Source organism: Acartia tonsa, chromosome 3, assembly GCF_053477335.1.
Source record: "Acartia tonsa isolate MP-2025a chromosome 3, ASM5347733v1, whole genome shotgun sequence".
Taxonomy (NCBI): Eukaryota; Metazoa; Arthropoda; class Copepoda; order Calanoida; family Acartiidae; genus Acartia; species Acartia tonsa.
The window spans coordinates 43,937,250-43,951,447 of NC_137262.1; the positions used below are offsets into that span (position 1 = coordinate 43,937,250).

Genomic DNA, 14,198 nt, shown 5'->3' on the forward strand with positions numbered 1-14,198 from the left:
TTATAAATAATTCATTGGAACATTCATGTAATTGTTGTAAACTTTACAATAATATATTCATTATTATGTTTACATTCCATTGACGATGACAAATAATAGGCCAAGTTTCAAGTTTTACTGTACGAAAAGTTTTTTCATCTTTCATTATTTATTAATATCATAAAGTTGGAAAGATAAATACATAAACCTTGCATTGTATTCAATTCTTCACTCAATAACTTTACATCTTTTAAACATAAGAGAAAATGATGATATTGTTAACAAAAATATGCAATGTTTCTATCAAGAAATAAAAAAAGCTGTGTACAATAAAGTTTTTTCTGTCTCCATGAAATAATTAACAAAAACTTGGATAAAAAACTTTGTTACAAGAAAACTTAGTTTCAAGATACATTCAACCTTTGCAAACAAGCTGTTTTTTTACTGCGGCTGCTCAATTAGGCTCGGCAGCCGCTACAAAGCTGACAATTTCTTAATGGGTTTCAAAACGTGATTTTAATGGCTAAACCCTGCTGAAAATTATACTGTATTATTGTTCAAGTTATTTAATCAAAATTAAATCGATTCCTTTAGCCCTAGAACATTATAACAACTTGTAAAAGAATTCTAATCATTTTGTCTTGGTTGAAGTATAACTTTTGTTTTGTTTTCTGTAATAATTATCTTTAAAAGCAAAGCTTTTCTATAATTAAAGTCGGCCCGTCCGTTCGTACGTCCGGAAGGGTTAGCTTCATCGTTAATTTAGACTATTAGTTTTGTCCTATCAAATTTCCAACTTTGCATGATGTCCTTAAATTATCATATATTTAAGCAGTTTTGCAACAAATCAAATTTCTTGTCTAGACCCATACATTTATATCCTTCTTTTTCAATTCTGACACTCTACAAGTAATAATGTTCGATAGCCTAACCGTTTCAGAGCTTTGCTTTTATGGTTGTTGTCAACCTTGTTTTTGTTAAAAATTGTGAATTTTTTTTAATGGACATAGAACGTCGTTACTTAAAAGTACAACCTAAGTTTGAATATGAATAAAGTTATATTTATGAAAAAATGAGAAAAAATTATTGTAGAAATATATTTCATGTTTTATTTTCCCCCTCAGCCCAAGTATTAAGATTAATTAGGTAGAAAAAGTTTTTCTCGGCTCAGATTACCTCCATACAAGAGCTGAAAAAAATCAGGGTGCGGCAGCCGCAACAAGGCGCCAATTCATCAAACTTTTTTTTATGACACACATTAAATTGGATAAGATAATTAACACATTGTTCCTTACATAAAAGTAAAGGGATGTCTATCTATACGTGTGTTTGCGTGTGAAGCGAAGGATCTTGCTAACCGATGAATCTATATTGTTCTAATTAATACTAAAGCTTCTCAGAGATCCTGGGAAGGTTTATAAATATTTTGGTTTGAGGTTTAATAATTTATTTACTTCTTTATATAGAAAAGAATAAATTTTCGGCGGCTGCAAATCTTATAAAAAAATAACTATTAGAATGTAAGGGTGTTACTTTTACATGAGAATATTTTAAGAAGCAAAGCTCAAATTTCATTTATTTTTTTCGCTAGTTTGTATTACAAAAATATATGACGAAAAAACTTACTAAATGTGAAAGAAGCTACTCAAAAATAAAAATATATGAGGCAAAATTTATCACTTTTAAGCCTTGACGGATATCAAATATATTTCTTTTATATTGCACAATACTTTTATTTACATAAAAATCTTTTCTGGGAAATAAAAAATAATAAAAAAGAATAAGAAATTAATTTAATAAAATGAAGGAAAAATGTAATTATTATGCATTTATTTTAATATATTACGTGATTATTAAATTATATATGGCTGTATAAACATTATTTTTGTATGCAGTATTCTTATTAAATTATACTCTCATTTTTATGACATTATTTAACAAAATCAGATTTTTTCTCGTATTCATTCGAATCCGGTGGATAGGAACCGGTTCTCATCCATACGAAAAAACTATGTCTAGCATCGTATTATATCCAGCTTTCTACGAATATAGAAATGTACAATCATAAGATTAAAACTAGTTTTTTTAACCGGTGACTTCGTCACCTCGGGGCTAAAAAAACTAGTTTTAATCTCATAATTGTACATTCTATATCCGCGGAAAGCCGTTTATAATACGATGCGAGAAATAACTATTACTGTTTTAGTTTCCTGAATAGGGGGCTAATTTGGTAAAGCGAAGCTAAACTTATGGACAAAAGAACAATTAAAGTTATAGAGTGTAATTGCTTATGATATTGAAGAAAATAATAAGGTTTCAATGAAGATTGATTTTTTGTAAATTCTAAATCTTATTTCCGATCTGATCCTCCATGAATTGACGGACGAACAGACCCAGTAAATAGTAGCTGAAAATAAACTTACTCATTTACCTAGATTACCTCGTACGGGCGGGATTGCAGTACCGGACCTTATCGACTTGATGTACTGTCCAGGTCCTGGTCCAGCAATCCAGAGAACTAAGGATGACTAATGCACCCTTCTCTGTCCAAACACCCAAGGATATTAGGCTAAGTAACACCCATCAGACAACCAACTCTCTGTGATGCACGACCTTTGTCTGAGAAGTCCCAACTGTGCATGGTAACGAGTTGTGCCTGTTTTGGGCCAAGGCATTCCCCCTAATCTAACTATTTATGTCGCGCATCTGACATAGCAGCAGTAGGAACCATTTTTAACGTCTTTAGTTATGACGCGGTGTCGGCCCGAGATTCGATCCTATCACCTTCTTGACGACGAGCGGATGCGCTACGTGTTGAGCCACGGTCGCGGGTAAAAAAAACTTACTCATATTGTGATTATCCTTCTTTTGTCTGTCTTTCTGTAATGCACGCAGGTCCTCTTCACTCAATGGTTCCTCCTAAAAATTAATTGTTGAATTAATTATACTCTACTTGTTTGGTTTGTTAGTTTGTCTGTCTTTCGGTTTAGCACGACTTGTTGCCATTACAGAGGTAAAGAACACAGCAAAGTTTAATTATTCAAAATCTTTAGAGTAGTTTTGTCATTTTGCTGCAACTAAAATAAATTCCTTATTTATATCCCCAAAAAAAGGTTGATACTAAGTTTGAGAAACTGTTGTTAAAAGCATTAATAGCAAATGTGACAACGTTAAAACTTTATAACAAAAGTCATTTTTGTTCAATTAACAAGATGAAACTTATGGATTGTTCAAAAAAAGCACTACGCCGCCATTTTTTAGCGTAGCTACTCTGCATTTAAAGTGTGTATGTTCGGTATGTTGCAATAGAAATGTTGCCTTGTGTTGACATGATATTTATTGCGTCGACAACATAACATTTAAAATTAGTTTTTTATTGCTGAATCAAGACAGGGACGTCCAAGCTTTTTTTATATTGAGTTTGTTAAAATTAGGGATAAACACCCCTTTACCACCACCCTTGGATATCTTTTCAATTAAGAGATAATTGCCGTTAGTATGTCCACTATTCAGTATTGCTTCTTTAGACAAAACGACAATCATTATATAAAGGTAACGAAATGTATCTATATCGTTCGGGGGTGCTGCCACTTTTACCACTAGCAAAAGTACAGCCACTGTGTTTTTGACAAATATTGGGTGTGTTTTTGTCAATTTCGTTTTTAGCTGTATTTTTAGCAATATTTATTTGTCCACTGTCAAAATTACACCTTTCCGCTGTCATAAACACAGTTTTACTGTCAAGTTCACACCCATGAAATTCAAGTATGCTGTCAAATTCACAGTTTTGATGACAAAAATACACCTACTTTTAAATTAATATTAATTTTAAATATTTTGACCAAGTTGTTAAAACTTATAACTATTAATAATAGTTAAATCAATCTACTAATTGTTTAGAACAAAGCCATGTTTAAATGAAAGATTAAATAGGCGAACAACAGAATCTATAATACTTGGCATAATTTCTTTTAAAAGTTTATTAAAAATATTGTCAGGTCCACAACTTAGTTTAGGTTTTAGTTTATTGAGAGTAGAAAAAATTATTTGAGGGGTGATTTTTTGAAAGACAAAATTTTCATTGAATGGAACCCCAAGGTAGTCATTAAAATCATTTTTGCAAAATGGAATTTCATCTGCTAGACTGGGACCAACATTAATAAAAAAAATGTTAAAACCTTCACAAATATCTTGAAAGTTTTCATAAGATCTGTTATCATCAGTAAAAAGATTTGGGATAAAATGCGTTTTTTTATTCTTGTTTGATTAATTGAGTTTTTTCATGTTAGACAAAAATTCATTGAATTTAGAAAAATTGTACTCTTTTTGGCTTTCCTAACTGCAGATTTATAGATATTATTTGCAATGACAAATTTTCTATTGCTATCAATGGTTTTATCTTTAAATTTTTGTCTTAATAACATTTCTTTTTTCTTTCTTAGGTTTAGTAAAGCTGGTGACAACCAGGGATTTTGGGGGATAACTCTTTTGTTGGGTTTTAAAGTTTTAAAAGGGAAAATTTTTCAAAGTTTTCATTGATAACATTAGAAAAGTTTTCAAACACACTCTCTGGATTACTTGAAATTAATTCTATATCATCATCAAAGCCCTATAATAACAGATAAGTTTAAATCAATTTTATAAGTTATACTACTTAACCCAAAAATAGTAAACTTGTTTTAATCTTTAAATTTAGATTCTATCTAATTCTTTTTTTTTTTACATATTTTGACTTTGTATCAGATTTAACACCAACATGTTTAGGCAGTTAGCTGTCGATATCACTTATGGTGTAAGTAAACGAATTTTCACTTTTTTGATAATAATGTATCTATATGTAATAGATGTTTAATATTATGGATAAATAAGTAGGTATAAATTTAATAGATGTATATTTGTCAATATGTAGGTGTATAATTGACAACAAAACTGTGAATAAGCCAGTGCAATAACTGTATTTTTGTCATACCCCCTAAAAACGCAGGTGTGAATTTGACAGTAAAACTGTGTTTATGACAGCAAATCACTGTGTTTATGACAGTTATATCACTGTATTTTTGCTAGTGGTAAATCTGCCAAGTACCCATCGTTCGTGGAAACCCATCCTAGTTCCAACCACAGGAATTTTTTTTAAATTTTAAAAACTGAAACTGTTCTAGTGCCTCTAGAGGCCTTTAGGTGCGTAGCTGCTAGTGAAACTATACATATTGTAATAATTACAGTAAAACTTAATAATAATTTTAAAAATATTTTATTACATAACAGTATAAAAATATACAGTGATAAAAAGCGGCAAATAAATTTTTGTTCTGACACTGTGAATGTCAAAAAGTCAGATAGACGCACGAATAAAGGGATGGCAAATCAATCCAAAAAAAAAATCTTGTAAAATCAAACTTATTTAAAATGAAAGATTATCATTATAGCTATTTTTGTCTGTAGAGAAAGATCATTTAACAGAGCGTCCGATAGGGTGTAGAAGATTATATGGGTCTTAGGAAATTTTTAAGTTAATTAGGTTGAGGGGACAAACCCCAAATTGTGTTAAAATTGTGTAAAACATTTTCCATGTGACGTCATAAAATGAGGGATTATCCATCTCTTTTTTAGTGGTTTTCGTTCTCACTTATCCTCTCATCTCCCTCATTTTTATGACGTCATATTGATCAATTTTGACACAATTTGGGCTTTGTCGGTGGAGGGTAGGTAAATTTTCCCATGGTAAATAGAACATGAAAAAGTTTTACCTCCCACTACAAGTATTTTTCTTTCTTTTTATTTTAATTTTATCAATTAATTTTTGGTTAAATTTATATATCCTTGTATCTCTAGGTAGACACTCTGAGTTAAAATTGGATTACGGGCGAGCTGTAGAAATAATAGTAAATGTCATACACTTCCAGCCAACAGAAGCGAAGCTTCTCTATGTCATATCTGTCCATATGATTTCTGACTAGATGTGTAGCCTTATTAGTCAAAGTCTTGGACTGCCAGCCACTATTAGCAAAACTTCTCTATAATTTTGACATGTATGTCTTTTGGATTTAAATTATGACGTTCTTTAGTTAGTTCATTTATGTAAGTGCTTAGAACCTACTGTATGACGTTCAATCTGAATAGAAAGGGGCTTTGATATTCTACTTTTATTAAGGATCATACGGGATAAGACAATAGCCAATGAATGAAAAAATATTTAGGTCCTTGAAATAAAAGAACCAAATCTTTTGTATCTAAAGAAATCCACGAGTAGAGGGTTTTATTCTATGACAATTCTGTAGAAATATAAAGATATTTTTTATTGGTTTAAAATATAATTGGATTTTATTTTTGATTTATTTTGTTTTATCTATTCATCTACTTAACATGAAAGTCAATTATATGTCAGTTACAACTAATTTTATAATCATTGCATCGTGTCAGATTGGTTCAATAGGGACGGTTCATTCATTAGAAAACTAATCTTCTTTATCTCTAGCTCTTTTCTATAGATGCCATACAAATAAAAGAAAAAACTGAACAAGAGAATAAATATTCATAGAGTCAGCAATTCTTTTGTTCATAAAATGACAAAATCTTAAGGACATTACGTAACAAATATTGACATCGCACTATAGGGATTCATTTGGACCCCCCCCCCCCCCCTGACAATATTAAGATGGCTACTATATAGTTTCAAATTACCAATATACATAGGGATATAAAGGGATTAGACAATGGCCGATAAATTGATATACGTGCCCAATAATGATATAGAAAATTACTCCTTCTCAGAATGCAATTATTGTTTGAAACGTTTAGACTTTCAACTTAATGAACGAACCAATCAAAATTCAATAAAAGTCCCCAAAGTTGTGAGGCCAACGGATAAGAAAACGTTATTATAAAACTTTGGGGACTAGCCTAATGTCTCTCCCCTCCCTCACCTAACCTATTCCATTCTTTATTTTAAAAATAAATATTATATATTATATTTGTTACTTTATATTTAAGGCAAGAGTGGGTGTGGGGGGGGGGGGGGGGAGGAGTGTCAACAGACTTTGAAAAGAAATTATTTTTATATTAGTTTTTCTGCATGTCTGTGCTTTTTCATTCAATATAAAAAGTTTTGTTTCTTTTCTAAATAATAGATTAAGTGTCATTGTATTATTCAACATAAGTAAAAAAAAACAAGTACCTACGTCAAAAATGATTATGAGCAAAAGTGACAGGATGTCTGTCTGTAGTGTATCGCTAACTAATGAAACAGTATAGTTAAGGTAGTTAAATTTTTCCTTTTAAAATTAAAATTGAAAGAAAAGAGTCGACTTCCTCCCTTGTCTCAGGTGCTCCTAGAGGCTCCTATTCTATTCCTATTCGAACAATAAAACATTACCTTAATACCCATAGTTTCTAAAGATGCTGAGGTTTTTGAAGATAATTGGTTGAAAAAATCTAGCAGCGTTGAGGCGTTCACTTCACTGCTGCACATATTTATGTCCGCGTCAATAACCTGGAATAAATATTAATTAAGTTTGAATTAGATAGGACTGTTCAATAATTAAAAGCAGACTGCGTCTTTCTTCAAGGAATAATTCAAAAATTAATTCTTTAGGTAAATTTAATATAGAAAATTGAAATGGAAGAAACCCTAAGTCTTACCACCTTCGAATTTTATGTGATCATCTGTAGAACCCAGAGCATCATCCGCTTGTAATAGGATGAGATACTCTAACACCCAATGATATTAGGTTAAGTAACATCCAACAGACAACCAACCCTTTGCACGGCCTTTGTCAGATGAGTCCTGACTGTGCATGTTAACGAGTTGTGCCTGTTTTTAGGCCAAGGCATTGTCCCTACTCTTACTATTTATGACGCGCAGCTGACATAGCAGTAGTAGGAACAATTTTTAACATTTTTGACGCGGTGTCGGGCCAAGATTCGAACCTTTTACGTACTTCCCCGACGACGAGCGGATGCGTTTAATGTGAGCCACGTTCGCAGGTGAAAAAAACCTGAAACTCATACCTTAAGATCCGGAACGGCTCCATCCTCCAGTCCAGGTTCTGTGTTTAGTAATTTGTCCAGAAATTCATCTCCTGTACCAACCTGGAAAAATGTAAGATAATTAGAACAAGGATGACAACATCCATAAGCAGCGAATCACAAAAAATAATTATGTACAAAAGATCAAATTAAGTGCAGATGTTAAGTTGACGTACAGAATAAGGAAGTTAAAATCTGAAATAAATCCCTTTTTAAATACAAAATCTTTCTATAACAAAAATATATTTGTGTATTTTTAAGCTTGACAGACAGACAGTGAAATATAGAGTAGCCTCGCCACTAAAGTCAAAGTGAATTATAAAATAGCTTTGCTAATATAAATAATATAAAAAGCAGGAAGATCTTATCTGGTATTATGGTTAATTTGATTTATTTCTAATACAATGAAACTTTGTTAACTAAAGACCAACACTTTGCTTATATAATATTATTTTATTAGTTAATAAATTTTACCATTTTTAATTAACTTTTGTTATATCACAATTTAGTTTTAAACTAAGTTTTTACAATGATTAATATTTTTATCTTTTACGATTAAAATATCAATAAATAGTATGTTTAATTAAAATTGTGGTAAATTAAATGCCAACTGTACATATTTATTTATAACTAGAACAATAATATTTGTCTAAGCACAGCACAAATTGAAAAATTATGGAACATAATGCACCTTATAAAAGCAAACCTTTGAAAAAATAATCTTAACATTAGAACATAAATTTAAGAAAGGGAGAAAGAGACAGAGAGAGAGAGAGATAGAGAAAAGAAGGAAAGAGAAATAAGAGCAACGTTACGGACAGAAATACATACACAATCATGAACAGAGTAGCTTTGCCACTAAACTATAAATTTAAAAAAAACAACGCTTTATTAATTTTTCATGTCCGCCAGAACATGGACGAAAAAAAAAGAAAATATTACTAAAAATACTTAAAAATATCACAATTTAAAATGTTACTAGTAAACCTTTTACATACGCCAATAAGGAAATTTTAAATGCTAATGATAGAAAAAAACAGTTTTATAAAAATTTTAAAATAAATGCTTTTTAAAGATATCATAACTAACGGTCGGAAAAGGACAGAATTTTTAACCCCAAACATTGCAGCTATTTTCATTGTTTCAACCTATGAAATGCTACCAAAACTCATATAGGCAATTGCAATTGTTGATAAACCTGGAAGTTTTAAACTTTTAAAATGCATACCAGTGGAAGCGATAAACTTAAATGTCACAAATGTATTTTACTTTTTATGAACGTACATCACGCAAAGGAAGCCTTTTATATTTTTTCAGTGTTTTCCCAAAAAATAAAAATCTTCAAAAATTTTTTGGCAAATCCGCTAAAGTCTACATTCCTAAAGGTTAAGTTTTAGAAACAAAGCTACTCTACAACACACTAAATGCAAACAAAATGTCTCAAGTTAAAAATTCAAATTTTTCAAATATCTAAAGGGATAAGACAATAGCCGATTAAAAGATGTATTTTCCCAATGATGATTCACAAAATTACCACTTTTGTATTTTACATAAATCGCATGGACACCCAACTAAATGAACCAACCAATCAAAATTCAATTCCCCAAGGTTGTTAAGCCAACAAATAAGAAAACGTCATTATAAGACTTTAGGGACTAGTGAAATAAACAGCACAATGTCCCCTATCTCATTGGATTTCTCATTGCTTATAAGGATATGCTTTTAAAAAGTTTACACATTAAGTTACATAATAGAAACTCTCCACTATTATTGTGTATTATGTTATTCTATTATTAAAACCTCAAAATACCTTCAAACTCACACACACATACACACACACGCACAGTGCAAAATTGTAGTAAATATTATTGTTTTATACATTTTATATTAAATAAAATTGTTCCTGAAAATTAAAAACACGGGTGAATACGTTCAGTAATAGGTCATCTTTTTATGCTTTTATATTGCATTTTTAAAAGCGAAGCTTTTCTATAATTAGGGTCGGTCCGTCCGTACGTCCGTACGTCCGTAACGGATAGCTTTTTTCGTTAATTTAGACATGTTAGAATTGTCCTATCGATTTCAAATTTTGCATGGTGATTCCTTTAGTAGTTAGGTACGATTTAGAAAGCGTAGCAACTCTATAATAATTACCAAAATGTCTGTACGTCCATTTTAAACATGTTGATTTTTTAACTTTTTTAAATAGCTTTTTTCGTTAATTTAGGCATGTTATAATTGTCCTATCGATTTCAAATTTTGCATGGTGATTCCTGTAATAGTTATGTACGATTTAGAACGCGTAGCAACTCTATAATCATTACCAAAATGTCCGTACGTCCATTTAAAACATGTTGATTTTTTTACTTTTTTAAATAGCTTTTTTTCGTTAATTTAGGCATGTTATAATTGTCCTATCGATTTCAAATTTTGTATGGTGATTCCTATAATAGTTAGGTACGAGTTAGAAAGCGTAGCAACTCTATAATCATTACCAGAATGTCCGTAAGTCCATTTTAAACATGTTGATTTTTTTACATTTTTAACAACAAATTTGTATGTGACCTAATTATCTGATTGGTCTGATTTTTGGTATACTGATTCCTAGGACAACAAAGTACAATATTAAAAGCAAAGCAACTCTATAATCAAGTCCTAAAAATGTAAGTATGTCTATAATCATTATCCTGTATCAAGCAGTTTTTCAACAAATTTACTTACAATTTTGCTTTGACTCTTATACATTCGCATTCTGATTATTCAGTTCTGACATTATGCAAGTCTTAATGTCCGTTTGTCCTTCCATTTCAGAGCTTCGCTTTTATGGATGTTGTCATCCTTGTTTTTACAACGAACGTTATTTTTCTTTAGTTACGCTTTTCTATATAACTATGTATTCTGAATATATGCTCTTTAAAGTACTCTTAATTAAAAGAAGAATAAAGAACAAACCTAAAAAAATGAGAAATGTAGTTTTGCAGCTTTAGCTTTGTAAGTCTTAACAAAATGTACATAAGACAAGTTTTAAGCAACAATCACCAAAAAAAAACATGAATAGACGAAGGAAATATTCGTTTTTGCAAGTGACTTCATGAATAAAATCAATTAGTCTACGGTGTAATAATAGCAACAGAAAATATATAAATATATTATATAATAAATTTACATGAATGGACGAAAGCATAAAGCATTTTTCCTGTTCTTTTTGAATTTTTTGTAAAAAGGTTAGTTAATAGTTATATCTAACCAAATGGAAATAGGTACACCCAACAGAATAGGGCAATAATATTTATATTGGTTAGTGTGCTTTTTATGTATCAGTTAATATTGATGTATGTATGTGTCCATGTTACTTAAGAGAGAGGAGAGGAAAGAGAATACGAGATTGGAAGGAAAGATGGTTGAGAGTTTAATAAAACAGAAGCTACGATAAATAAAAATAAATAAAGCTCAGTAACACCCAGTTGTTATTTTATATTTTGAAGTTGGTCGTATTCTAATTTTGGTAGAATAAATACATGGTTCTGTTTGTCTTGTACAAATTTCCCCGTTACTTAATTTAGACAAACTAGAGTTATTTCCAAGTTTTGTACATCTTTTTAAAAAGTTACTCAACTTTCTAAAGTTCAGACGTATGCTTTAATTAATTGGAAAAGTGTCACGCGGCTGGCATATATTATTGTCTTAGTTATTTATGACTTTAGTTTAAGCTGTTACTATACGAACTGTAGAATTTAATTTAGGCATTAAATTGTACACTATTTGAGAATGTACAATAATCATGAATTATTGCTAGCGACCGTAATTTAGAATTCTGAGTTTAATTACACCTATTTCAATTCAACGACAAATTGTAAGTAATTGTTCAAAATTAGTTTTTTTCCACGATTTTTTATTGTTTCAAAATAAAATTAATTTATTATTAATTAATCTATTATTTAATTTGTTTAAATTTTGAAGAAATATTTTATCAAACATAATTTTTGTTCAAGTATAGTAGGGCTTTTGTGTACCAATATAAATCGTCGTTTTACCCAGAATGAATCAAGATTATTGTAGAGTTGCTACGCTACTTAAAGTAATAAGTATATTATTACAGACGGATTAAAGCGACACTTAAAGTATGTTAAAGATTACAGCAGTTGACTGGCTTGAGAAATCAATACTAACATGTACGTATTTAAAACAAGGACAAAATTTCGATACTTTAAAGCAAAAAAAAATATAAAATTCTATACAAATTAGCCAGGTTGAGAAAAATGTCATAGTCATGTATGCTTTTATCCCCAAAACTGCCAATTTCCAAATTTCAAAAGTGGGACAGATTTTATCTAGAGATCACTGTTTTAGATGTCCCTGGCCCCCCAAAAAAAAGAATCATGAAAAATGACTAAAAAGCATTAAAAAACATTGTGAATTGTTTGAATAGGTAGAAACTATGTAGTTTTTTATCCAAAAATGAAGAAACTATTTTAAAAATCTAGGTGTTAAATGAAATTATTTACAAGCAACACTTTGTGACGGACGGACGTACGAACAGTATCAAACTATAATGTAGAAGCTCTATCACACATAATAAGTACACAACATGTATGATATCATTTTAATTAATTTAAATAATATGCAACTTTTTTAAAGTCCGATTTTCACATTCTATAATATTACAATATTTTGCTGTCTTTAAAATTTTTAAAATATTTTTTAATAATACTACACTTAAACTACATAAATTTGAATTAATCCATTTGTATAGTAGCTACTATATTAGGAACTTGTGCGTCCTTGTCCTTGCTATTAGCTTTTAACGAGATAATAATACTATACATAGAGAATGGGCTATAATACTATGGTATGCACTACATTAATATGCTTTCAGTTATTAAAGGGATTTTGAAAAAAAAATATGTTAATTAAAAGCATATAAATTAGTTTAATAGAAGTTCAAAGCCATCTTTTAAAATAAATATTTAAATTAGATTTAATACCATAAAGCCTTATAAATTTCATAAAAATCCAAAAAATTTTAGAATGCCAAATTCTTTTATTTCTGAAACTGTATTGCTTTACATATTTATTAGAACTTTTATGGCTATATGCTACATATTATAGAGGAATAAAGAAAATAGCCTCAATTAAGGAGTAGAGCTCCTCTATATTTACTATAACTTTATGGCTATATGCTATATATTATAGAGGAATATAGAAAATAGCCCTAATTAATGAGCAAAGCTACTTTACACTCTTTCTATAGGTGCTTTGTTATTCAGATTCAAAACTGAGACCCATTTAACCACCATGGGGAGGGTAAGAATAAATTTGGATGTGCTAATCTTCTAAAAAGAAACATAATAAAGGAGGTGTGGGGGAAGGGAAGGAAGAAGGGATTTAAAGCTTATAATAGCCATAATGTTCATTTGTATTAATGCAACAATTAGACCCCTTGTTCAATGTACATTATTTTTTTCATTCACATGGAAGTGTATCATGCAAAAAGACTATGAATAAAGAAAGCAGCTTATTGGACAAATGTTACAACGCTTGGTCGAACTATCAAAATTAAGCCATATTAGAAAGGAATATACGTCAGTAGGTATAGTTTTTATAAACGTTGAAACATTTGGAAATAACTTTCCTTGGAGACACCATAAGCTGCTTCTGAATAAGGAATTTTGTCCATTACAACAAATTCCTTAATTTTTTAAAATGTTTTCTACATATATACATGATACATTCTTATTGGATTTAGCTGAGTTGATAAAATTGTACCCAAGGATAAAGATATAAACCTTTTTCTTATGATTTGTTCCTTCTCCTTTTCTACATTTCCCCCTTTAATCTTAATAATTCCCCCCACACTTAATCTTTATTCCCTAATTGTCACAGTTTTATTAGTAGGAAAAACTTAATTATTAAAGATTATTTTTAATGACTTTTTCATAATTTACTTTTGTTTTTTGTTTCATAACAAACAAGGATGACAACATCTATAAGTAACAGAGTAGAGCAGTTTAGAAAGTTTATTCAGTTTGTAAAGAATTGATAGAAACCAACCTCATATAGGAGCTGGATATCCTAAGCATTTCCTTCTTCAAGGAGTAACACTTTATATAGGCAAATCTAGAGTGAGTTATAGAGTTAATAGTTATTTCTTTCATCGTATTATAAACCGCTTTCCGCGGATATAGAATGTACAA

The 14,198-nt window shown here is 30.0% G+C and overlaps 1 protein-coding gene across 1 annotated transcript in view; it reads right to left on the bottom strand.

Moving 5' to 3' along the window:
• The window catches only part of LOC145314290 (uncharacterized), a 128,124-nt gene that overhangs the window by 36,265 nt on the left and 77,661 nt on the right, over nucleotides 1-14,198 (bottom strand). Inside the window, exons 3-5 of the mRNA XM_080154145.1 lie at nucleotides 7,987-8,067; nucleotides 7,352-7,468; nucleotides 2,826-2,898 (exon numbers count right to left, since the gene is read on the bottom strand). Coding sequence (XP_080010271.1) covers nucleotides 2,826-2,898; nucleotides 7,352-7,468; nucleotides 7,987-8,067 — 271 coding nt within the window. The remainder of the gene's footprint in view (nucleotides 1-2,825; nucleotides 2,899-7,351; nucleotides 7,469-7,986; nucleotides 8,068-14,198) is intronic.